The sequence below is a fragment of the Rhea pennata genome, chromosome 20 (assembly GCF_028389875.1).
Source record: "Rhea pennata isolate bPtePen1 chromosome 20, bPtePen1.pri, whole genome shotgun sequence".
Lineage (NCBI taxonomy): Eukaryota > Metazoa > Chordata > Aves > Rheiformes > Rheidae > Rhea > Rhea pennata.
Window position 1 is genome coordinate 2,968,827 of NC_084682.1, and position 26,009 is coordinate 2,994,835.

At 35.5% G+C, this 26,009-nt stretch overlaps 1 protein-coding gene across 8 annotated transcripts in view; it reads left to right on the forward strand.

The window, feature by feature from the left end:
- The window catches only part of BCAS3 (BCAS3 microtubule associated cell migration factor), a 372,839-nt gene that overhangs the window by 34,296 nt on the left and 312,534 nt on the right, over nucleotides 1–26,009 (forward strand). For all 8 annotated transcript variants that reach the window (XR_009960449.1, XM_062592657.1, XM_062592659.1 and 5 more), the window contains 2 exons: nucleotides 20,268–20,375; nucleotides 24,401–24,477. Coding sequence is in view for 7 of the 8 variants with exons in the window: in XM_062592657.1 (XP_062448641.1) it covers nucleotides 20,268–20,375; nucleotides 24,401–24,477 (185 nt within the window). In the remaining variant the exon portion in view is untranslated. The remainder of the gene's footprint in view (nucleotides 1–20,267; nucleotides 20,376–24,400; nucleotides 24,478–26,009) is intronic.

Below are 26,009 nucleotides of genomic sequence, written 5' to 3' on the forward strand. Positions count from 1 at the left end.
ATTAACTTGTCTGCTTGACAGACTTCTTGTTACTATTTGGTGAATATATGTGTTTTCTTTTTTGTTACTTCAAATGATTTAAATAGTTGCTTGATTTGGTGCAAATCATTACTTAAGTCTTTTATGAGGGCTTTGAAAAGTGTGATACTCAGAAAATATTCATGTCTTCAGAGTCCAATACTGATGTTTCTTTAAAGTTCTGAGAACGCAGAGTGTAATTGCATTCCATTCTGTTCTAATCCCTCTATTGACTACATACTACTCTTTTAAGTTTCTTACTCTGTCGCAGCACTCTGGTTAACAGGTATAGGGAAAATGTGATTTAGTACAAAGCAATAAAAACTGATCAGGTTACTAACCAAAGCTCGTATATTCTTCAAAATAAGTTACTCTCAGAAGTTCCTAATATTTTTAATGAAAAATCAGTGTAATCACAGTCCATAGGGAATAAGGCAAGTTTGTTTTCCAAAAATACCACTACTCTTTACAAGCCTGGAGTTATAAATAGAAAGCAATTAATTTAGCCTCCTTATGTATTAATCTAAAGTCAGAAAGAACCACTTCTCACAGCATTGGGGCGAGGTTGTGCCTCTAGTCAGCTAACTTGAGAGCCATGAATGTACAGGTGTATCATATGGAGAAGTTTATTACTTCCTTCTTGTTGGTTCAGTCCTTATTTTCTCCTTCTATCCTCCATGGAAGAGTTCTTGAAGTCCAGTTAAATTTTGTTAATCTGGTCAGCAAGATTTCTGGCCTTCCATGGTATGGAATCCAACAGACATCAATAGGACTCATGTGCTGTTACAGGAAAGTGGTAACTTTTTAATGTCCCCTGTGGAGTCTTGTATTATATGGGGCAAAACGTTAGAAATTACTTGGGAATGAAAAAAAAAACAACTTGTGTCCAAAATAGACAAAAATGCATCTTTTTGCAATGAGTCTCTTTGAACTGAAGCAGTGAATCTATTTTTGTGCTAAGCTCCAGTGGAGAAAAAACTGCTGCTTTGAAATTAATTTCTGGCACCTGCTTTACGTAAAAGTTCCTCAAAAATACATTTGCAACTAATCTCAACCTTTGTATTCCCCATAAGTGTGCAACCAGGGAAGATGAAATCTGTGTTTTCTAAACTTTTGCCCTGTAGCTGAGTTTGAAACTAGCTTTCCATACATATGTTTTTGTATTTTAAAAGTCAAATTTTCCATCTAGTAAAATGACTGAAATGTCTAGCACAATTTCACTGTATAATCTTTTCAAAATAACAGTTTTCTCAGCCCCCAGAAAGGATGCAGTCTTGACACATAAATGGGAAACAGATTGTGATTTTTGGCTGATACTGCTGTACTGGTTTAGATGTTGATTCAGTCAACTTCAGTCTTAGATTACAAGATTTGCAAATTAAAGGAAAACCAAAACGGAAAGAACATCTGTGTAAATTTCGTCTTTGTGGAATTTTGTACCAGCATACTTATTGTATTCTTGGTAATAGGATAAACGATTATTTCTGCACTCACACTCATGCGCACACACTCACACTCATGTGCACACTTGCACGCTCTCACACTCGCTCGCTCAATGGCTTTCAGTTCATATTAATGAATCTTGTAGGTGGTGAAATATCAGAATTAGCAATCTGAAAAATGAACAAGGTGGTGGTGGTGGCCAGAAAACTATGTGGCAGAACCAGTCTGTTGTTGGGTATCCAGAGTATTCACAACTGCTTAAATACATAACCAACTCTCCTGAATACAAGGGGCTTTTAAATACTTTAAACCCTACTAGCTGCCTTTCCTCAGATGCCAGGTGTTCCGATGACTTGGGAGTTTACTCTGTTTTTATGATGATATCTGCTAAATGTTCTGTTTCTACTCTGAACACTTTGTTTTTGTTTTTATTTTCTCTATTAGCTAAGTTATCATGCTTTGGGGACAAACTTCTTGCAATAAAATGCATACCAGTCTAGCTAAAAGACTACATTAGTGCAACTACTGCTTCTGCATGGCTATTTTCTGCCTCCCTGGGCTATGTTGCTGCAGCTGGTTGTAGAACCGTACTGTAAAGCAGATGACAGACAGAATCCAAACTAATGTGGTTTGTTTTGTTTTTTTGAAGTATGAGTTATTTCAGTCATCCGATTTGTAGTACGAGCTTCACACACAATTGTAAGGTGCAGCTGAGGTGTAGTCAATTGTAGCACGAAGGTGGGAAGAAAGAACAGAGAGGCAGGAGGGAGGAGCTTGTTTGGTCAGCTCTGCTGCAGAAGCTGGTTAGCTGTAGACTTGTGGCCTTACTTGTGTGCTAAAATGCTTTATTCTGCTCCCCCTCCCCATCAGCAGAGCAAAACAAAAAAGATGGAAATCCTGTAACAGATTTGTCTCAACAACCATGTTTCTTCATGGTGGTATTTTAGCTTCTGATGGCAAATCATACTGGAGGAAATTGGTGGTGGTGGGAATTGCTGAAGAACTTTTTGAAGTTGTCTCACAGATTTCTAAACCATCCGTACAAGAAATATTTAACACTTGTGCACCCTTGCTATTTGCGTAAATAGACCAATATAGATGCAGAAAAGTCCTTTCCTTGAAAATGCATGGCCAAAATCTCATGCAGATGTATATGATACATCTGACAGCTATACGAGTATAGTTGGTTGGGAGATCAATTATAAAGGTTTTAAACAAACAAAAACTTTAAGATATTGGAGCTTGAGACCATTAGGCCATATCTTCTAACCACCTTCATTATGGAGGGTGAAGGACCTCATTTGCTATTTCACATGCCATAGCATGTGTTAGGTTTCTAGCATGTATTTTAGAGGTTTCAAAGACTTCAAGTGATAGAGAATATGGAATGATTTGAAGAATTGTATGGAGGTCACTTAAGGGCATGGAAAGCAAGAGGCACTTTCTTTTTAATCATGGGAGGATAAAGGGAATAAAGGCAAGTTAAATAAGGAGGAGTAGGTTGGAGCAAATAAAATATAACACTGACTAGCTCCCCCTCCTCCCCCTCGCTCATCAGTTTATAGGGCAAATCAGTATGAACAGTTTTCAGGAAACATGCTTCATTAACAGGGCTAGTGCAAATTGAAATGTGCTAACTTTAACACAACTTTATCTCAAGAATATATTTATGGGAGTGCTAAAGTTTAGGCAGAAAATAGGATTTACGTGAATAATAACAGAAACAATGCAATTAAAGTATTAATATTTTTTTCACATTAATACTATTTTAAAATCATATAGTCTCTTCATTACTTGGTGAACTAACTAGTGAATGCTAAAATCCAATATCCAGTTCTAATAGTCAGTGGCTTTTAATGTTTTAAATTAGCTAGTTGTGAAATGATTTGTCGGAGACAAACAGCAAAGCTCTCTGGATGGATCACCCAAGAGAAGGAAATTCCCTGCGATGAATGAAGTTCTTATGCACAGTTCTCACACTACTCTGAGTAACTTGTACTGAACACTTTTACTGGAATGCTATTGCAAATATAGTGGTTATGCTTTAGACTCACCAGGCTATGCCAAAGACTGAATCATAGCATAGAATGTGTGAAGGGCATATCCACTCATAATCAAGAAAAACACAACATTTTTTCTGAATCGCACATTTAAAAAAAAAAGAGAGATAGGACTTTTTTTTTTTTTTCAGTTGTACTAAGCATCATGAAATAGATTTCATGGAATTTGCTAAATATTTGTGGTCTTTCATGTTTCTGTTGAATAGGTTGTATAGAGCTGATATTTCTAGATCAATGTTTCCTACTCCTGGATTTAGCTTTTTCCCTGCCTTTACTACCTGGTCTCATCTTCCTTTGAAACTTGGCATATTTTGATGATGATTCATTTAGCCAGAGACTTTGTCACTTTGATGTATTATGCTGCTTAGCAATAGGTGGTTCAAGCCAGAGTTGATAGGACCAATGTGATCTATCAGACCAGAAAAGAAGCTAGAAACTCCAGAATTCAAATTTTGGCTTCAATGGAAAACTCTTCTCTGAAATAATCTTTGAATGGCTCCTTCCCTGAATCTCTTTAGTGCTCCTTTGGTAAAGAGCTATTAGTAGACACTGGTGTGTCCTAGGGACAGAGCATGCTGTTTCCCTGTCATATTCAATTCAGAAGGGTTTTTTTTTTTTTGTTTGTTTGTTTGGTTTTTTTTTTGAGTAAGCTCAAAATCTGCCAGTTAGCTGAGCTGTTGCTGAACTGTCAACCTATATGACTGATGTTTATCTTTCTTAAAGATGGAAAGATGATAGAGCTCTTCGGGATTTTTATTCTTAAAAGCTAAAGTAGAACCTTTCAAGCTGGGTAAAGCTCTTTTGTGTCTGTTACCTCTTTGAGGGAATGGGTCCCAAAGGCACTAATTTGTACTGCTGAAGAACTGTAAAATATTGTTACAGGCCCATGTGCTGTCCTATCTGGCTTTCAAAGATCTCCCTCAGTTCTCGCAGATGAAAAATATTAGAATTCCTGGTTATTGTAGAAAATTCACTTTTACCTTAACAGGTTGTGTGGTAGGTTTTAAGATCCTGAGAGATACAGAACCACTGAGTAAAGTAATTTAAGTGCCTTTAGGTGGTGGTGGATTTGATTATTACGTTATACGCTAAAGCTACCTACCTTCTTTATTTAAAAAAGTATGTTTCAGGTCCCAGAATTTTTGTCTTGCCACTTGTTTCTGTAATTAATACTAACATCCTTCCCCTGTGTTTGTGGTGCTCAAATAATATTTTACTAGTAATTTTGTAAAATTTCACACAAATTAAAATACAAAGATACAGTCTTAATAGAATAAGGTAGTGTTTTTCATAAATATTAAGAGAAGGAAAGATCTCGTGTTCTTTTGGCTTACTAAATGTTTGTTTGAATGACCTGTGTAATAAGCTGTTAATCTCAGATCAAAACTGGAAGGAAGAAAATGATTATTTGGGGTCAAACTTTGACCAATTGATGAGAGCTGTGGGTAGTTTTGAGCTTCTAGAGCTTTGATTTATCACACTGGTGGTGTGGGGGTTTGGGAGAATAGATTTTCAAGCTGAGGCATCAGCTTACTGCTGTCCCTTGTGCCTCCCCCCTTGCATGTAATGATATGGGTAGGAGATGGAGGGAAGGAAGTAGTCTTTTGCTAAATGCATAGCCAGATAAAACCGGCTTTAGCACATACCTTACTTGAGTAACTTGTCAAAAGCAGCACTACAGGGAAAAGATAATACACAACGCCATTACAGGCAAAGTTGCTGGTTCCAGGGCCACTTTAAATTCCACTTTAAATTATTAAATACTGTAAACGCTATAAAGTTAATTAGAAGAGGAACAAACTCTACAAAGATAAATGTGTTTTCAATATGTTTCTCAGGGAGGGTACAGTAGAAACCAGTGAATGAGAGGAAATTTATTTCTGGCAGCACTCTAGACATGGAACTGTGGTTGAACTTTTTACCCTAATTACGTCCCTGCTAATGCCTGCAGCGGTCTGGAATCAAAGCGGCCCTTCAGGCCCTGGAAAGTCTCTGATGTGGCGAGCGTTTGTTGTGTGATGAGGGTTACTTAAGAAAAAATGGAATATTGTGACAGGATTTTTCAAAATTTCTCAGTTACCACCCACCTCACTTGTTGCCTACAAAAATAGAGTAATTGTTTGCATCTGTGTGTTTTTGTCTGTCTTAGAAATAACTGTTATAAATCAATGTGACATAGACCCAGAGAACACTTCAGGATTATATTTTCTCTTCTTATGTTTTAGGGCTATTTCTATATTATGTACTATAAGAAGAATTTAAAGTACATTGCAAAACAGTTGAGGATTTCAGGATGATTTAAGGTTGTCTTTTTCTGAGGATGCTAACACTATCAGATACTGAGTTCTCAAGTTAACTCAAAGATGATGCAATTTTGCGTGCTTTATCCTAAATAATGGTTGTCACTTCATGCTCATAGTTCGGCCAGCTAATTACAAACTGCATTGACTTACAGCCCTTCTATCTATATTACTACACAGTTGCTGCCGCTTGAGTAATTCACTGCAACTTGACAGTAGTTGAACTTTGCTTCTGTTGTTACGTGCCATTTTGTATCTTAGAGCAGTTTCTCTGCAGTCCTTGTCTTTTTCCTTTTTTTTTTTCTTTTTTTCTTTGAATAATATTAAACTCCCTTGGTTTTCAGCTGTGTATTTACAGAACTTAAACATTCATATACAGATTAGGTTTTTTTTAAGTCTCTAAGATGGGTAAAAATACCATTAGAATGAAATAATTGGAATTCATAAATGCTCCATTTTCTGGATTATTTTGATTAGGTTTTTGAAATATAACAGTAATTTATTCAACTGAATAAATATATTTTAGCTTTAAAAATTTAAGTCTGCAAAAAAAACCAAATAAAATGCGTAATACATCAAATTTTTATTAAGTACTAAGCAATTCAAAATAAAAGTTTAAAAGGCTCCTGCATTGTGTTAAATAGTAAGGCATGTTCTTAACTTTTTCTTTTTTTCCCTCTCAACTCTGCTAGATAACTTACTCAGAATACCTACTGGAAGAGTTCTTTCCACATTTTTGGATAGTTGCTTATAAACGTCTTTTTTGTTAATCCAAATTTAAATTACCTCATTTTAAGATGAGCCATTAAGACAGTAACACTAACTAAATTTTAATCAGTTTTGCCTGCACAGTTTGAGGGGCCTCATGTTCCATTTTGGAATCTGCTCTTTGTGGTGATTATCTCTGTGGTGAGAATGCATTACATCTGTGTGCCCTCCTTAATGATTGTAATTCCTATTGAACAATGTCAGCCAAATTTAAGTATGGAATTCCTCCAAATGTTATGAAAATTGGCACAGTAAAGGAGGGGGTTGTATCTGTGGCTTCACTGAGGGAAAGGCTATAACATAAGCTAACTTTTTTTTTTTTTTGATGTTAAGAGATCCATATAGAATCTCAATCTTAAGGGCAGTCTGAAGAAATACAGTCTTTACTGGTTTTGCTATTCATGGAGCTCCTTGTTCAGAGTAATTATTATCAAGTGCTACTTCATATATTCAAATCAGTTTTCAGTGAGTTCAGTTTCAGTGAAAATTCAGCACTTCTAAATGTCAGGGTCTGCCATGTCAAATCGTAGAGTAAATCAAATAAGACATAAGAATATATAATTAATGGGCACTTTTGGCCTACCTGATGTGACCAGAACTTCATGAAACTGTGATTCACAGCATTTTTCGAGTGCCTTAACCATAAAATCTACGTTTATCTCTGTTTCAATCCAGTCTGCAGTCTTTTCAACTTTTACATTAAATAAAACAGAATTTGCTATAGAGTCTAAGAAGTGAGGCGTTTCCCGAAATCTAGGCTTACTGCATTTTGGGAGATTTTCATAAGCGTAGGAAATGTATGTGTCTGCCCCAGAAGATACTACTATGGTGTATTTCAGATCTTTTGATAGCTTTCTGGAAAAAATATTGCCAGTTTTTTTTTTTTTTTTTTTTTTAATCAGGAGAACAAAAAGTAGTCTCCCTAATTCCTTCTTGGAAACAGAATTATTTTGAAGGTTTTCACAAATTATAATCTGAGCCGTGTACTAGCATACAAACAATTAGGATTTGCTGGATTTACATGTGCCTGAAAGCAGTGTCTTAATGAGTTTGGCCTTTGGTGATTACATGTGAGATGAGAAGATGCTAGTAGGCCTGTTGGAGCCCTTCATTCGTCAGGCAAAACGTAGACGAAAAAATTTTAAATCTGAAGAAATTTGTTACATGAATCAACAGAATTAAGTGTATGGACCTTCAGAATACCTTTGCAGTGTTAACAGTTGCAGATGCCTTTTAAATATCAAAGTATTCAATCTCACACAATCTATGAGCTTTAAACATTCACAGAGATTGCAGAGGAACATGAATAAGTAACACACTGATAGTTGAGTGAAATTTGGTTGTATTTGAGAATGAGTGTTGTACACTTCAGAAGAATGAGTTCTGCTGACTTTAGATTGTTTTTAGCTTTTGGTAGAATTCTGACTTTGCTAAATGTAGTAAGTAATGTCTCAAAAATATAGAATTAGTGTACATATATTACATTAATCAAGAACAATCTGTATTAACTATATTATCCTCTGAGCACTTCCAGTATATCATTGACCAGACTTTACTGTCAATAAATTATGCCTCAGACTAAAGAAAAAAAGTTGCCTATTGATTTGAAGTTTCATGCATGTTGTCGAACCCTAAAATCTAGGGCCCGCTGTGGTTGTAAAGTTGTAAGTGACTCTACAAAATGCTCTATTTAGGTTCTGTGATTGCTTGGTGAAAGTTGGCTATAGCTGAGCGATTTCAACATCAATTGGCTTTTGGTGCTGTGTTTCCAAAAATGCCATATTTGTTAAATGGTGGTATGCAGCTGTCTCTTGATGTACAAAAAGTTTATGCATTTTTGGTTTTGTTCCATCTTGCATGATCTTGAAGATCAGTGTGGCATTTATTGCAATGCAAATTACATATTTTTTTCAGTGGTGAATTCTGCTTCATTTGACAGTAAGGAGAAAGACAGACAACACAAACCTGAAATTTATTTCATCCTGTAACTTTTGCTAGAAACATCTACCACAATGTAAGCTTAATTAGCTGGTTATAGAGATCATGCTGATCATGTTAGTCTTTGGACTAGAACTATGATGGCCATGCAATTGTATTCTAATCAGTAGTTTAACTCTTTATGCTTTCTAAGAATTACAGAAATTTTCTAGTTAAGCATGTATTCATAGAATGATCAAGGAGGGCCAGTGTTTGATAAGTGCAGATTCATAACTTCTGTATAAAAGGACTGTTCAGTTATACATAAGAACAAAATCTGGTCCAAAGTATCCCAGAAAAATTGATTCTGTTCTGAAAAGTGAAGCTGCAGTTATGTTTTTCCTCAATGACAGCTATGGTCAAGTAACCCTTGCAGATGAACAAATCCCATGGGATGCTTCTTATCTGCCTGTATTAACTAACTCAAAATATGATGGGACAGCTATGTTTTGTAACATGTGGTATATCTCATTGAAGTGGAAATTGTGTCACACTCCAGTCTCTCAGCAAAAGCGTGCCACAGCTGAAAAGCCAGCTTGTGCTGTGTTTTACACTTCAGTGGCAGGCATGCCACATGTCGCAGAATGAAGCAATGTAATACAACATGCTGCAGTACATAAAGGTAGGTGGTAGACTGTTATTTGTCTTTACATAACAGCATGCATTTTGACTTAAGTTTTAAAAATATGTATGTATATAAAGTCTCTTCTGATGACCAGTGGAATAATGCTGTTATGGACAGAATGCACACTGGTAGAAATACATTGTTACGCTGTTGGTAAAGCAGAATATGGGAAAAGCCTCTTTCTCTGCCTGAACTGAAGAATATGTTGGATATAAGTGAGAGAGATTGAAATTGAATCTTAAAGGTGCTGGTAGAGCTTGACAGTTGCCAGTCATCTCCATGTCCATGACATTGTTCTGCTTGAACTGTTGGTACTCTACTTAATAGTATCTGTTATGATTCTAGTAATGTGTTAATAAACCTAGTCCTAAGCTTTTCTTTTGTTGATACACAGCAGTCTTTCTGACAGCCAGGCTATAGATAGGAAGCAAGGCTGAGCTGTTGATTCGATTGAACAAGCTGGACATAATGGTTGTCAAAAGTATACAAAACTGAAAAAAGCTGTGACCTCTGTAGATTCAAGGCATCTGTTCCATGGTTGCAAAGAAAATCTGTATTTGCAGATGCTTCCTCCACGCAGCCCCAAGAGTAGAAACAACTTCTCATTCTGTATTTGGTCAGGGACTTTGCCTGTCATGGGAAGTGAGGTATGTGCTTGAGTAACCTCATTGCATCAGCAGCGGTATATGAATGTTCACTTGTTGCAGATGATGGCAACGTGCACAACTGGTGAGGAAATGTTTATCTATATTGCCTTTTATTAGCTTTGCTTTTTATTACATTGAAGTTCGTGTTTTGATCTTTATCTAAATCAGAATTGTCAACTGTCTCAGTAACTGAACTTATGCTCTGCATGACGAGCTTTCACAACTTCATCTCTTCTGCTGACAGAGCTAAGATAAACTTCAGGAATTAGGAGAATTTTTGTACAGGCTGCAGCAGAGAAGACTGTTTCTGTCAGTATCCAGGTAATGTAAGTTTAAGGCATGTTACTGCGCAGCCTGTACAGCAGAAATAGTTTGCCTTCACCTGTGGTTAAGTATAAGTCCATATAGGAAGAGATGTCAGGAATCTAGATATCTGCATTTTTACTCATTGTACAAGAAAAGCATCCATAAAATTGCGTGAGTAGATATCCTTAAAATGTTTCTACATGAAGTTCAGAGCAGTGGGCACTCAGTTTAGATAACTGTATTGTATCAGCTATAAACACATGATTTATGTTTTATGTTTAACTGGTAAGAGAATTAATGCTTCTATCTACAGAAATGTGTTTTAAATGTAATTATGCTTGTTTTAGTCTATAAATTAAGTAAAATTTTAGGAACAATTAATGTTTATACTATTTTTTTTAAATGGATACAAAACACTTAGAGCGGTACATCTGCCTATAGCCATCAATCTTTTAAACTTTGTTTTTCTTCAATTGTTTGAAAAAAATGCTTCAACTAGCTTTTACATGGACATTCCTTTTACATTAAGGCTTTGTTCCTGTCCCTTCCTATTTCCACGTTTTTCTCTTAGTGGCATACATAAGGATGTATTAATTGAGAATACAACAAAGCAGGACCAGTTATTTGGTCACAAACTCATTTTAAATCGATCAAATTAAGCTTTAGTGTAGCTGTATTTCATTCTTAAATTGAGAACAGTTTAAAATTTGGTAGATGGTTTTGATATTATTTTAGAAGCTTACTCCTTTGGTGATATTTTAAAAGATTAGAATACATAAAAACTAAAATTATGCAGCTTATTGTGATACCAGAAGAGTAGTTTGTCATTTTTTGTCACAGTAGGAACTGTATTAATTTCCAGATGAATTTGCAGATTAAGGCTTTTTCTGATTGAGCTTTTAAGTATAATTATATGACCATTTTGTACTTACACGCATATCGGAACCCTTCTAAATATATCTAGGGGAAAACTTTCTGTGCACTGCTTACAACTAAAAGCTGCTTTTGACACCTTTTGAAAAGAAGTAACATCTGGGACTATACGGTTCAGCATAACTGAAGCTTTGACCTATAGTATTTTGCTTTGAACATTTGAAAGGTGTCTGGGCTGGCAACTTAGTTCCAAGTATGAGACTTCTGTATTACCTAGTAAGGTTGTGAGTCCTCTCTGGTGATTAGTCAGGATTCAGCATTGCGCTCAAGCATCTTGCTTGCTGCGTTATTAATGCCTCACTGTCTCCTTTCTTGCCCGCCACTTATTCTTCCTCTAGTGTTTTAGCTCTGACTTCAGATTATAAACCTGTTGAATTGAGGGTTTTCTTGCTTTTGTGAAGTGTCGTGTGGGTCCGTGTGTGGTGCTAAATGCCGTTGCGGTGCTTGCTCGAAAGGTGCGGGTGCGGGTGCGTGGCAGGTACGCGGGGCCCTTTTGTTAGGGTAAGTGGCTGCACTTGATCCCTGGAGGGGAGCGGCGGCCTGGCCGCTCACAAGCAGCACTTGACAACTGGTAATTAGAAGAGCTTCACACGACTCTGTATGTCCAACACTCTTGACAGCAGCTATCAGCCATCAAGTGATTTAATAAGGATAAAACAGTGGGAAAGATTAGGTACAGAAAACAGGGTTTTTTATTTATTTTACCAAGGGATACAATGGAGGAAACTGTGGACTGTAATCTTCTGCTATAAAGCAGCAGCTGAAATAGGTGTAGACAGCTATTGAGGAGATTCCCCCCCCCCCAAAAAAAAAAAAAAAAAATCAGTGAATTTTTAATACTAAGTTCAATCATTACCTTAATTTTCTCTAGGGAGATGGAATAGCATAGCAATTCACTGGCATGAAACTGACTTTGTTAACAGTTCTTACATCTCTTCCAAAGGTGCAGTGTTGCAAACTTTTTTGCTGAAGGTAGGTATATATTCTGCCATAGCTTTTTAATGTGTAAGAATTTAATAGACTATAAAAATATATTTGACTACCCTTGAAAAAGAAACAGTGTGCACGGATAGAACAGGACAGGGTAGAATGCTTTCAAAACACTTGCAAACAATAATTATACGTGAGGATAGACCTGGAAAAATAAGGCCGAGAATTTACTTGCTTTACTGTAAGTTTTTTCTGATGTCCTATTACTATTAAGTATTCTTTGAACACTGATAGAAAACTTATTATATGATAATGTACCTAGTGACAATTTTGCCTTTTAATGAAAATTAATTTCTGTAAGAATTGCTTTTGCTGAAGAGAAAAGAACATAATTTTGTCTGATTTAACCTACCATGTTACATCATATCTATTAATACATTTGTTTTCTATAATTTATAATAGGGTAGCTAATTATGATGATAAAAATCTGTCTATAAGCAGAAGGTTATCTGTAACCATACCTTGCAGTAAAAGCTAGATGTTTTCATCTGAGGATGCGACTTTATGGCATTTTACAGATAGAAAAAGAAGATTCTGATAGCTTTTCTTGTGATTTGCAATCATCAGGACCAACAGACCACTGTGAAGCCTCAGATTCTCTAAGACCTCTATTTTAGTCAGATAAACCAATTTTTCCTGAGTCAGTCGCTTGTTTTAAGTTAGATATTTCTTCAAAGCATAAAAGTTTTTTTTTTTTTAATGTAATTATGGAAACAAAATCCTGCTATCCTTGAAATGAAAAAAAGTGGAAGGGAAAATGACAAATTCAATCTTTAGACATTAGAATTGGAAGATAAGGGATTGACACTTTAGGTATTATTTTGACCTTTTCAAGATGAGAGAGTGAAGTTTGTATCATTTGGTATTTAACAGAAATATCTTAATGCCATATCAAATAATTTCCTTTTTTGTATTTAAAGGATTAGATTTAGTAACATATGTCTAAGATTGGTACAGCTTTTTCTTATTTAAAAATAAGTGCTTCCATGTTTTTTGCAATTTGTGGTACACTTAAAATGTCTCTGCTGCTTTGTGTTTTAGTAGTATGTGCACATTTTTGGGAAGTGTCACTTTCTCAGAAATCTTACTCTGCTCTTCCTGGCTTTTGAATGAATCCGTTAAATATCATGAGTGAAAATAAAAAGTTACTTACAAACTTCAGTTTTCAAGCCTTTATTGTAGAAAGTTGTGATTCAGGAGGCTGGGGAATTTTAGGGAACAAGCTAATGGTAAGTCTTAGTGAAAGTTTTCTCTGCAATGGTGTTCTTAAAGAAACCTAATGCAATCTTTGGATGTCTTCAAAAAAAAAAAAAAAAAACACCAAATGATTTTGTTTTCTTTACAGAGAATTACTAATTCTGTGACCAGAGTTTTCATTCTGGTATACATTCTTCAGAAAAAAAGTGAGAATATTGCAGTGCTGAAGCAAGTTTGGAGTAGGACTGCCAATATGTTCTAGGGCTGGAGAACAAACTGTATAATGTAAGACTTAAGATTTTAAGTCTTCCTTTTTATTCTAGAGGAGGGATTGGTTTGGGTGCATGCTGACGTGTGGAAAAGATAACTGAATGCGATGAGCTTTTTTGTGCTGTTGACACAGACATAAAAGCTGGTGATTAAAAGCAGAATGTGTGTAGAAGTTAGATTTTGAAGTACGTAATTTCCTTAAAATAAGATCATCTAAATGTTGGAACAACTTTACAATAGAGGACCTTCAAGGACCTGCTTTTGAAGTCCTTTAAGACAACATTAGGTTGCTTGGTTATTAAAAAAAAAAAAAAAAAAAAAAAAAAAAAAAAAAAAAGCCACAAATAATCCCTTAAAGCTTCTACATGGCCTGGAAGGAGAAGATGATCCTTCCAATATTGGAATTTATTAATCTAAGTAGAGGCCTTGAGGAAAACAAAATTGCCTTTGTGGTATCAACATGTTATTACTACAAAGATCATAATCAAACCTCATGCTTCAACTTTCCATTGTTAAGGCTCAGATTAGGGATTTTTCCAATATATAATTAATTAAGTGCACTCTGGCTCTGTTTCACTTTTCTTACCATTCTGTAGAGCATCAGAGACTGGCCACAACTAGAAATAGGTTACTGGATAAGCATTACCGGTGCAGTAGCATTTGGGAGCTCGTTACTTCCCCCCCCCCCCCCCCCCCCCACACACACACACTGTCAGGGTCCTCCTGGTTGGCTAAAGAAATAGCCTTTTCTCTACCATTAACTTACTGGTAAAGCTGATACTTTGTAGAATAGGTTTTTAAAAAATATTTTCATTTTAATCTTTAGTAATTTGCTTTGTAGACCATTTACACTTACTGTTACTTCTGTCTCTCTCCTGTTTTGTGCCCATGATGTGCTATTCAGCGTCAGAGCTGAAATACTTCCAGTGCGTTTGGTCTAGGTGTAAGGATCGCTGTCTAGGTGATGCTTAAGACTGCAGTAGACAGGAAGGCTGGCTGATGTAATGGTCCCTTTTGACTTGAAGGTGAACTGAGCTGTCTGTAGTAAAATAAGTTTTGAAACTGTACTCCATTCAAGGCATCAGATAACGTAAAAAAAAAAAATTAAATGTTTCTATAAATGTTAGTCCCACAGATTGTTAAACCCAGGGCTAATAAGAGATCACTGTACTGTTGGGCTTTTGACTATGATCTTGGTATAACTTAATATTTTTACTGCTATTTTAAAGACATCAAAAAGAATAAGAAATAAGGATATTTTCTACATTGAGTCTGCTGGGCTTGAAAAAATGATTGTTGCAATTTGCATGTAAACAAATAAAACATCATGAGACATGATGTTTTATCATTATCATTAGTTTGATTAAAAACCGACATTGTTTTTGAAAAGTCTGCCTTTGAATTTGTTCATCTGCAGAAGAGGTTTCTTGGAGTCTGATATGTTTGCTGATTTTGCTCTCAGAAGTTGTTTGTCAGATCTCTTCTAGTTTCTATAATCTTTGGCATTTAATGCATAGATATTTTTCTTGCTCCTTTAGTATTTGTTCCATGCAAGTCTGACAAATATACCTCTGTTTCTCTGACTCGTGGTATTGTCTGTGTCTTGTTAATCTTTCATCTCCCTTCCTAATAGTTATATCTGTAAAGATTTGAGTTTTCTATATGTGTTAGGTAAGTGCATGTGACTTTGATCTCATTATTGATAGCTTTATTTCTAATTTGACCTTTCTCTAAATTTTTCATTCATTTTAACTCATCAGCACTTTGACTATTAGTACAAATCAGTTGACTATTTTGTAAAGAAAGTCAGAGCATGTGCTGAAGAAAACAGTTTACGAAATATTTTTATTATAGCAATATATTGTATGGCTGCAAAGTTTTCCCTAATGAAGGCTGTGTCTAGTCTAGTTTTTCTAGTGTTTTGATTGTTCTCCAAAATGTATTATGATACTCAATGTCAGTGCTTGAGTGACATTGCGGTGTATCCCATCAAACTGACCTTGTATTTGTCTAAAGTAGAATAAGTAGTCAGATGGGTAGAAATCCTCCGCTCATTTTTTCTAAAGATTCTAGCCCTATTTTTTTTTTTATAAGGAGGGTTCAAAATATATAATAATGCACTATGATGGTAGGGCAGCTTTCATCCTTTTTTTTATTTTTTTATTTTTTTTTATTCTACAGTTAACTGGAAAATGTCTTATATAAAAGAATGCTGTAAGTTAACCTAGTAGTCTGGTTTTTTTCAGCAAAAGCCCTATTTTGGTTTTACTCCTCTCAAGGTGTTCAGGAGGCAATTCTGTAGTTGATGTCCATTCTCTCCTCGAGTGAAATGTTCATCACATGGCAGAGGTAGCAGGGAAGGAAATAAACAATTTCCTCCTAAGCAAACAGTATGAAATATTTCTAGGCACAGAAGATTATGGCCTTGTGTTGGTTCTATCAGTCTTCTCCTTTTCTTCGTATAAAAAGTGGATGTGTTTTGTGCAGTTTATTTGTGTCTGTATGCAAACATTTTGCACGGAGCTTTTATAAATTAGGTGATTCTTTGCTAACAAATCTGTGAAGAGATGGTAGTTCTGTCGTGATGCAAACACACAGATGTATTCAAGTGCCAGCTGTACAAGGCATCTGTTGTTTTTTTCTTCTGTATCCATATTGCAACAATAAGATGAAAAAAGATAAGAGCCTCAGTATAATTATATATTTTATGTTTACTAATATCAGCATGTTGAAGTAGTTAGTTGAATTTGTGCCCATAATCTTTAAAATTTCTGTTGATACCTCTGCATTAAGAAGCTAGTGTAATAATGAGGATATATAACAAAAACTTGTTGATAAGCTATGAGAGCACTTGCAAGAATTTTATTTATAATGGGCTTACTATTGTGACTAAACTGCAAAAAGCAGCATTTCACATTCCTGTCCTAACTCTCCCCTTTGCGTAGCCATCATTGGTACACCAAAATATAGTCAGAGCTTTTCTCGCCAACAAGACTTACATGAACCTTCAGTACTTTAGTTTATCAGAAGAAAAACTTCTTTTTTTTAACTGGAAGTCTCCTTATTTTATTTTCATTACATTCATACAGTAATAAAATGATGTATGTAGTATTAGTGATGTGGAAGCAGATGGAAAGCAGCAGGAAAACATTCATCATCTTTTCCTCTTAGCAGCCTTGAGTTCAGAGTCATCCTTAAATGAGTTGAAAGGAGTTGGGAGATCTAGAATTTAAAAGCCATACCTTGGATTCAAAATTAGGTCTAGATAATTAAACTGTAAGCTAATAAGAGCTTACTGTAATTGCATCTGGTTTCTTCTACAACCTGGGTCATGGAATTCCCTGTTTGAAGAAGATGGGGAATCATGAAGAGTTCAGCAGAGGTGACAGTGTTAGAAAAAGCTGCACTATGCTGTGGCTCTGTGCTGGCAAGCCAGTTCTAGCTTTTGCAACCCTATTCTGCGTCTTTTCCTGGTTTTCATATTTCTATTTCCTTTCTTCATTCTGTGTTCATTAGACCTTTACCAAACCCTTTTGGTGAGATAACCCTGGGGGAGAATTCCCTTTGGAGGAGAAAGAAAGGACGTGTTACATTAAACCAGCAGTAGAAAAGTACTACAGTGGGTCAGCACAGAATCTGTTACATGTGAGAGCCTGTGGGAGGAAGGGATGGGAGCGTACAACCTGAGCTGGGAGAGGGAAGGATAGCTATTATAACTGTTTGCAAGTACTTTTGGCTGTTCAGGGTACTCTTACTGGTTTTTAATCGCTCTGGCACAGAAATGAATGCTTATCTGTATCCATAATCCTCGTTCTTCTGCCTTGAGGGAATTGATCTGCAAGCTGAGGAGATATAAAGGAGCATAAAGAAAGATCACTCAAAAGGCTCACACTTTCAGGGGATTGAAAAATGATGCATTTGTAAAATAAATCCAATGCTCCAGTGCAGGAGAATCCTTGCTATATAGTATTCTGTTATTCTGTTCAACAGTGAAATGAATTTCCCTGATTTCTTCTCTTCCTCCCTCCTCCCCCCTACAAAAGAACATGTTATCAAGTTGTTACTAAGACCTGATTTCCCCCCCCCCCCCCCCCCAAAAAAAAAAAGAGAACTTTATATCAGCCTTGTATTATTCTTCATTAAGGTACACAGCTTTTGGAGTGGAATTTATAAATTTAAATTACACTGATTCAATTAATGTTCCTGTTTCTAATGAATAGATAGTGCTCAGTCGCAAATGAGATTAGTAAGAACTATTGCTTTGAACAGGGAGAAGATTAAAACAACCAGAAGAAAATGCTAAAAAGAGAAGTTTTTCCTTGTGCTTGTGACTCTTATCCCCACCCCCAGCTTCCTCTCCCCTACTTTGGAAACATTGCTTTAAAAAAAAAAAAAAAAAAAAAAAAAAAGAGCAGGCACTTGTGTTTCCACCCTTTTATGTCATAGTTTGTGTATGCAGCAGTTAGCCATGAAGCAGGACTTCCCAGGAAAGTGTCCACAGTTGTCTGAAGACTCATGAACTTCTGAGGCTCTGTGCAGCCAGGAACACAAGCTTTATGGTGTAAGAAAGGAGCACAAGTATGACTTTTTTTGGCTATTCCCACTTGTTTCTCCTAATTGGCTCCTAGGACCTTTCTAAAATACCCTTGACCTTCACTTTATATTTATCTGATAAAGAAATAACTTGCATATCACTTCCTGATCGTAGACTATCATGTTCTGTGGAATGAAAAGAAAGATAGGGTATGGAGGGAGGACTCTGACTTGGAGCAAGTACTTTTGACCCGATCCATATTACTACTTTTGAATTCCAGTGCTGCTAATAAAGTTATTTGTTTTTAGCCAATGCTGCTTACCAAAGTACTGGTAGAATGTTCTTGTCACAGTTGGCCAAAATGAAGTTATGACAAACAAATAACTCATTTGAGTAACGAGTATTACCTGTGGTTCTGTTGGTATGATATATAGTAGAAACTGCATGTTCTTGAAGCTTGAAATGTTCTCTGTCAGGGCACCAGATTTGCCTGGTTCTTAATCATGTTTTTCTGCTACCCTTTTCTCCTGAGAAAGCATGCTTTGGCCTGAGTTATCTTTTTAGCTTGTTCTTCTTAGCATCCTTAGTGTTGAGAAGATCAATCATGAGGCTGTGTAAATGTCAAGTCAAATGGTCAAAATGGCACTGTTATCTTCAGCATGGGCTTAACTGTTACTATATACTGAACTGCTATTTCCATATATGCTAATATAATGTTTGCAGTATTGACTTTTGTGATTTCTGTTCTGATATAATCTGTTGTACCAATCTATGAAAATAATTATTTCTTTTAGGTAATAAATATATTATTGGAAGAGATTTATAGATGCACCATTCTGTGGCTTTTTGCATTTTTCTAGCAGCAATAGGCTGCTAATATAAAGTAACCGGACTTGAATCTCACTACTTTTAAAGTGCTTTTTGAAGGGCCTTTGAAGTGCTTAAAATAATAAATAGCACCCTCTAGTTATTAGCCTCAGTATGCGCCTATAAAATTGTATATTTGGGGAAGAGTTTCTGTAGGCAAAATGTCCCACTTTTTTTTTCTATTATTTCTTTGACTGCTGTCTTTTTGTGCATCTATTGTATGTTGTTTTTCTGCTGTATACTTGTTATATAAACTATTTTATTACACCAAGACATTTGCGATAAACAGTTGGCAATTGTATGCAGTTTTCCTGAAAATTCTTGAACAGCTTGAGCTGATCCAAAAGACAAGCAAGTGCTGTGGCAGGAATTGTGTTAAACTCTATAAAATAAAGCAGATATGGGCAAGGGGAAACACCCTCCTTTACCAATACTTAGTATATGTTTGTACAGCTGGCAACTTGTGCTGCTTCATATTCGTTGACCTAGAAGTAGCCAACATTTTAATGCGTTCTTGGAGGGGAAAAAGGTGTTATGGAAAAGAACTGCCACATCAAAGGCTCTCCTCAGCTTGTAAAATGGTTTCCACCACTACCTTCCTCAACCCTATCGGAGCACTCAGCACTTTCTTCCTCTCAAAAGAAAGCATGCCTTTTGGTTAAGAAATGGCCTTAGAGTTTTATTTATATTAAAACGATGAAAGTGATTACAAAGACCTGTAGTTGAAACAAAAGTTCATTAAAGATACAATGTTAATTCTGTAGAGTGTGTCTATATCAAATATATTGTCATGATTCAGCTGTGCCATATAGTGTGGCAAGTACTCCCTTTACAAGTGGTTACTCTACAAAGCATTTTTTAAATGACTAGAATATATTCTAAAGCATCATACTTGTTAAATGATGTGTGTGTTGGTCAGATCTGCTCTTTCAAAGTCTTATTTTGGTACAAAAGAAAGTAAGTGCTTGATTAATGGTTGCACAGAACAGGTTCTTGACCATTGCAAATATCCTAATTCAATATGTAATTATACCTTCTCTAAATGTGGAAAGCTTCTATTGACCCCTTGTTCTCCAGCATTCTGGTTGTATTGTTGGATTTTTTTTCATTTAATGTACTAAATAGGCTTGTTTTGTTTTGCTGAAGTAATTTAAAAATAAGATTACAAAATGATTCATTCTACTGTTTTTCCCCTCTTAATTTTTTTTTTCCTTTTCAATTTGTCTGTGCATGAAGGAGATCGAAGTCGATTTGGGGACTACAGAAATCTGTTGAAGAATTATTTTTCTTTGTTTTTCCTGTTAAAATTATATGTTTCTTTCTTCATTCTAGCACAAGTCCACCTTACTGTTGTGTAGATCTATACTCTTTGCGAACAGGAGAAATGGTCAAATCCATACAGTTCAAAACTCCTATTTATGATCTGCATTGCAATAAAAGGTAAGGATATCCAATCTATTCTCTATGTTAGGACATGTAAAATTTTAGTAACAAATATAATTTTTGCATGCTTTTGCAATGGATTTCGCTTGAGAATCTCAGAAGTTTCATATATGAAATCATTTTATCTTCTCTGAATTGTGGTGAGGGTGAGTTTGAATCAGTGGAATCCTGATTCAGGAGAAAAGGAGCCGTAGGTATTTTAATTAAAGAAGTTATGTTTGTGCAACTCAAGGTCTGACTGTGACCATAGAGTTTATGTCCCTCTTCCTTGTATTCCTTGTTCTGTCAGCTACATTGCCTTGCTGCACATCAAAAGCCTGAACGTGCCATAGGTGCTCTACGGGAAATAATGTTTCTGTGACTCACATAACAAAGCAGTATCTCTTAGTTGGAATAACTCCCCTAATTTCTGAGAGAAAATGGCTTAGAAGGCTCAGCATCAGGTTTTAAATACCTTGTTCAAATAGAATCAGAGGTTTAAATTTTTCTGAATTGTCTTCAAGCCATTGTATCTTCAAGACATGCAAAACTGAATATGCTTGTAGTTTACTGCATCTTTTTCAGAGAGAACAGAAAACCCAGAATGCCTCTTCTGTATGAGGATATCGATGCTCCTTGCTAACAGAGAATTTCATGCAGTGATTTGGCTGGAGACCATGCCTGTGCTGCCTACTCTGATTCTTTCTTCTACCCTATTATTGCTGTTATTAGTCATTATATGTGAAGTATCTTACGGAAGTTGTGGAATATTCTTCTGTTAGAGATTTGAAAGTGGAAAAGCTGCCGCATTTCCTTGACGATATATATTTGTTTGCTGAAATTAACGGTCCTTCAGTAAGGAAGGTGCCAAAATGACGTAAGTCATTAAAAAAAAAAAAAAAAAAAAAGTGCCTATGTTGTATGGCAGTAGATGGCATGTTTGATGTTAAGAACGGAAGAATATGACCTGCATCAAACTCATGAAACTAAAGGAAGCTAGTAGGATTGGATATTTTTTTAAAAATAATAATAATAAAAAAATAAGACTAGAAGCCACAAACATTTTGTTAGTCATTTCTATCATTCTACAATTGAAACCTAAACATTATCTAAATCAGGTTAAGTGTAAATTACAGAAGAAGATTAGTACTGTGGAACAAACAGCTTTAATACCACAGCTAATTTAATAATATGGAAGATATTTTGATGGTATAAATGTCTTTAAAGAAGTAAAGGGTAGTAGTGCTTATTATCTCTAGTCAAACTGATTATCATAGGATGCAAGTGTGATCCTTATATCAAAAAATAATTTGTCTGAAGTCGTTGAGTTGGTGAAAATTATATGTCATGAAAGAGGTCATTGTTCCTTTAAAAGTCTGCCAGAATGAGTTCAGTACTTATCTGTGCAACTGTCTTTTTAAAAATTTAAAGTTCCCGTGTGTATGGTGTGATGATAGTAAATCTTTCCAGCCTGGCCTCCTAGCAGAAGAAAAATCCAATTGTAAAAACAGTCAAAAGGCAAATCATCATTTAAAGTCTCTCCCAACTAAAAAGTCTTTCCAGGTGCTAATGTTTCTTTTCTGAAGTGGTAAAAGTGGAAAAGCAACTTCAAAGCTATGTGGCTGTATCCAGGGTAGCTGCTTTTCTGGAATGTATCAGATTCTGTTGTTATCCAAGGAAAGTTCACTATTTCAGATTGAAAAAGTATTAAATGGCCAAGTGTAGTGCTAATGGTGCATTAACTGAAGACGAATGGACTCCAAAATTTGAAATTAAAATAAAATTTGAGTTGCAGAAGAATGGAAAAGTGTTTATTATTTATGTATTTGTACTCCAAAATCATCCATCTGGTAGGTTTCATTTTATACAGAAAGACAGTCCATCTTCAGAGAGTAGAAAATAAGAAATCTGCAGGATGTGTTACAGTCAAATATGCAAAAGTTTTCTCTATATACATTACAGTTGCACATGCATCCAAAGTCTTTCCACTATTAGTTGGCTAATTTTCTTTTGGGCCTTCTGGAGGAAGTTACTTTGAATTGATAGGTGTCTTTTGTTTTTCTCCTCTTTAAACTTAAGCAAGTTAAAGATTCCTTGTAACTAAAACTATTATTTTGTCCGAAACTGATACTAATTTATACGTATGCAGAGTTGTCTACTCTTAAAAATTGGGATTTAAATTGGAAGAGGGGAAGTAGGAAGAACCTTTTGTGATAAGTAAGCTACAAACAAATAAGAACTCCTACATTAATTTCTTTCATGACTTAGTATCTGAATCCCTCTTGAGTTAATTTTTGTCCTCTTCTGGTAAGTGAGTTGCTGCTGTGGAAGCAGCCGTGTGCTCCCTGACACTGGCATGGTAAATCTGTGAATATGAAAGACACTTGTGCAAAGTTGACCCTTGATCGCTTCCTTCCTCGCAAGAATTCATGCATCTCCTTCTATATAGAGGCAGACTGATAAACAGCACAGTGACCGAGTGCCAGGGCAAGCTGTTGTGGCTGCAGAGTTCTAAAGGACCTGAAGATGCCGAGCCTGGTGTTGTAGTGCGTAAATCTGCTTCTGGGCTGTACAAATGGGCAGTGGCTGGCGTCACAGCAGCCTTGTGAACCGGCTGGGAGCTACAGATTCAAGTCTAAATAATTTGCCAAATGTGTTGGTTAAAAAAAAAAAAATGTAGCAAAGAGCAAAAAAGAATGGTAGTTGCAAAGATAAATCATGCGTATTGGAGGAGTATTAATATAACTTTTCTAGAGGGAAATCGTAACTCAAAATTATTTATATTATCTGAAAAAAACAGTAAGTATGTGGGTAAGGGGTTATTTATTTATTTATTTATTTATTAAGATTTTTATTATATTCCTTTACTGAAGACTCTTACAGGCATTAAGTTTTTATGGTATAAGAAGGAGATTTTTTTTGTGGCTAAATAGTTAAAAATAGGAAATAAAAAGCCAGAGTTAGTTGATTTTTCACACTGATGGGAAATCAACATTGTTTTTTACTGTGTGGAGACTCATGTGGTTCAGCATCTTCTTATCTGCATATTACAGTACAGAATAACATCAGTGGTTTTCTAAGGATCATCACTTTCAAGTAAAGCATAGGTACATATTTTAGTCACTCAGAGATACTATTCATTTTTTGATACAACATATGTTTCCAATTAAAGTTATTAGATCAAAGTTTGATAATGCTCCATTTTGTCAGCTAATTAAACTGGTTCATATCTCATATTTTTCCTAATATGAGAATAATCAGATTTTTATTACGTTGAATTGCTAAGGATTGCAGATAATCAGTAGATTCTATCTGTTTGTTGGTCAGCTTTCCAATGAGGTGCTTTCTACAGTTCAAGGACATTGTTTTAGGAAACCGTTATTATAGGAAAAGACATATTTCAATATTAAAGCTTTCAATGTGTTACACTTGCCACATTTGCATGTTGGACTTAGTGTGATGTTTCATGTGTAGTTAGGTAGCTTTTGTTCTATTAATGTCTTTCAAATAATGAACAGATAGTTTATAAAGTGTGAACATACATGAGTGTGTGTATAAGCATACACCTGTGACTCTCACTAATTGACACAAATCCTGTTTCTCTCAATTTTATTTTTGCTGATGTACTGCTTTTAGTAAATAAGAAACTGATGGTTTAATAAATTTGCAATGAGATTGGCAATAGGATTATTTCAAATTTAGCTTGTGTTCTACCGATTGTTGATTTGATTGTTATTTGAATCATTGAAAGTAATTGAGGATCCTTGCAATTCCATTCTCTTTCTTTTTAATGGAGCTTTTACTGCAGGAGGTATATCATAAATATGCTATGTTGTTCTGTATCAGATCTGTGTACTTCCTGAAATGAAGGTTATGTGGTTGGGATGAGAGAGAATCCTCAATAACTGCCATGTATTGGTAACCTGGCAGTTTATCACCGTAGAATTTATATTGATGCTTTTGAAATAATTACATTTAGATATTGAATCTTTAAACCAATGCATTTAATGTTTAAAGTACGTGTTCCATTTCTGTGTTTTCAGGATACTCGTTGTAGTCTTGCAAGAGAAAATTGCTGCCTTTGACAGCTGTACCTTCACCAAAAAATTCTTCGTTACAAGTATGTATAATGTTGTCTTTGGTCTTTTTGCTCTAGTGAGTAGGTGGACTGATGTAAAACTTTTTTGTTTTGTTTTGTTTTGTTTTCAGTTGTTGTCAGAATGAAGTTGTATGCCAGAAATGCAGCAGGAAGTATTTGACTTTTTGTATCCCCAAAGCATCTGCACATTTCCTCGACTTCATTTGGAGTTTCAGGAAATTTGTTTCTTCTTTTATATAGTTCCATTACTCTGTGAATCTGTGACTCTTTGCACATCTCTTGGTGCTGTAGCTAATTTTTCATTTGCAGTGAAGATTGCTTACATTGATATTCCTACGTAGTTCAAATACTCTTTATTTTGCAGAAATACAGAGACTGTATTTTGAGTTTTGTGTTGTTTGGATAATCAACAGATCGAAAACAGATTGATAGTGATCTGTGTACTTTTTTGTTGTTGTTGTTCCTGAGTCCCAAGTACTTTTGTTCTTTAATTTCTCCCTAGTTTAGCAGCCCCCAAAGCTCAAGCAGGTCAGTGATTGCTACCGCACCAAAAGATGCATTTGTCTGCAGGCGCTCTATCTTGAGCGTGGAGGGACTGTTTGCTGGTGACTCCCCTTCATCCCTCCCTACTTGCCTCTTAGTAGGAGGCAACAGATTGTAGCAGATAAGGTGCTCTCCAAAAGCTATTCCTCTGCTGCGAGTGTCCCTCTGTCTGCTGCGCTAACATCTGTAATGCAGTAATTTACATGCTAGTAGGGAAAGACAATAGTTTTCTACTTTTGCTCTGAGTTGTTACTAGATGTAGTTAGGATTAGGGTGCAATTTATCTGCTCCCAGGACTGTGTGTGTTGTCTATATAATTCTGAATGCCAGGAAATTATTAGCCTGAGAAAAATGACAATATAATTTCACCAGGTGGCTAATGAACAGTGCTAGTGTTCATTCATTAGGTTAGCCTCTTAAACTCCTTAGATTGCTGAGAGATCGTAATTTACTTTGGAAATATTGGAGCTTTATTGTTAAAAAGGAAAAGCTGAAACTTCCTGAGTATATTTTCAGTCACAATAGGAAAAGTTCTAAATTATCTTATCTTTCTGTATTACCTGTGTGTTTAAAGAAAAATCTATTTATAAGAAGCTATTTCTTACAAGAGTTTGAAGAAAAGCACCATTATGTAGTAATATTAAAGTTGCCAATAGGTGTCAGTTTCTTCCTATGCATGAACATAAGATACCTAAGAATCTGCTAGTGTTCAGTAAAGACAACCAAAAGGAGAGAGGCTTGCTTTTTTTTTTGTTGTTGTTGTTTTTGGTTTTTTTTTTTTATTAATCTTCATTTTTGTTCCACCAAAGAGAATCAGGGTACAAGCCTTGCTTTATTTTAGGTCAAAAATTCAAGAGTCTCCATTAAGGATGTATTTCAACAATCTGCTTTTCTAACTCCAGTTATCTACAAAGAAAAAAGATACTGAAATTTGTTTTTAAAAACTGACTGAACTGGATTTTGTGGAACAGAGATCTCTTACTCCTAACAGTAACTTTAAATTTTCAATG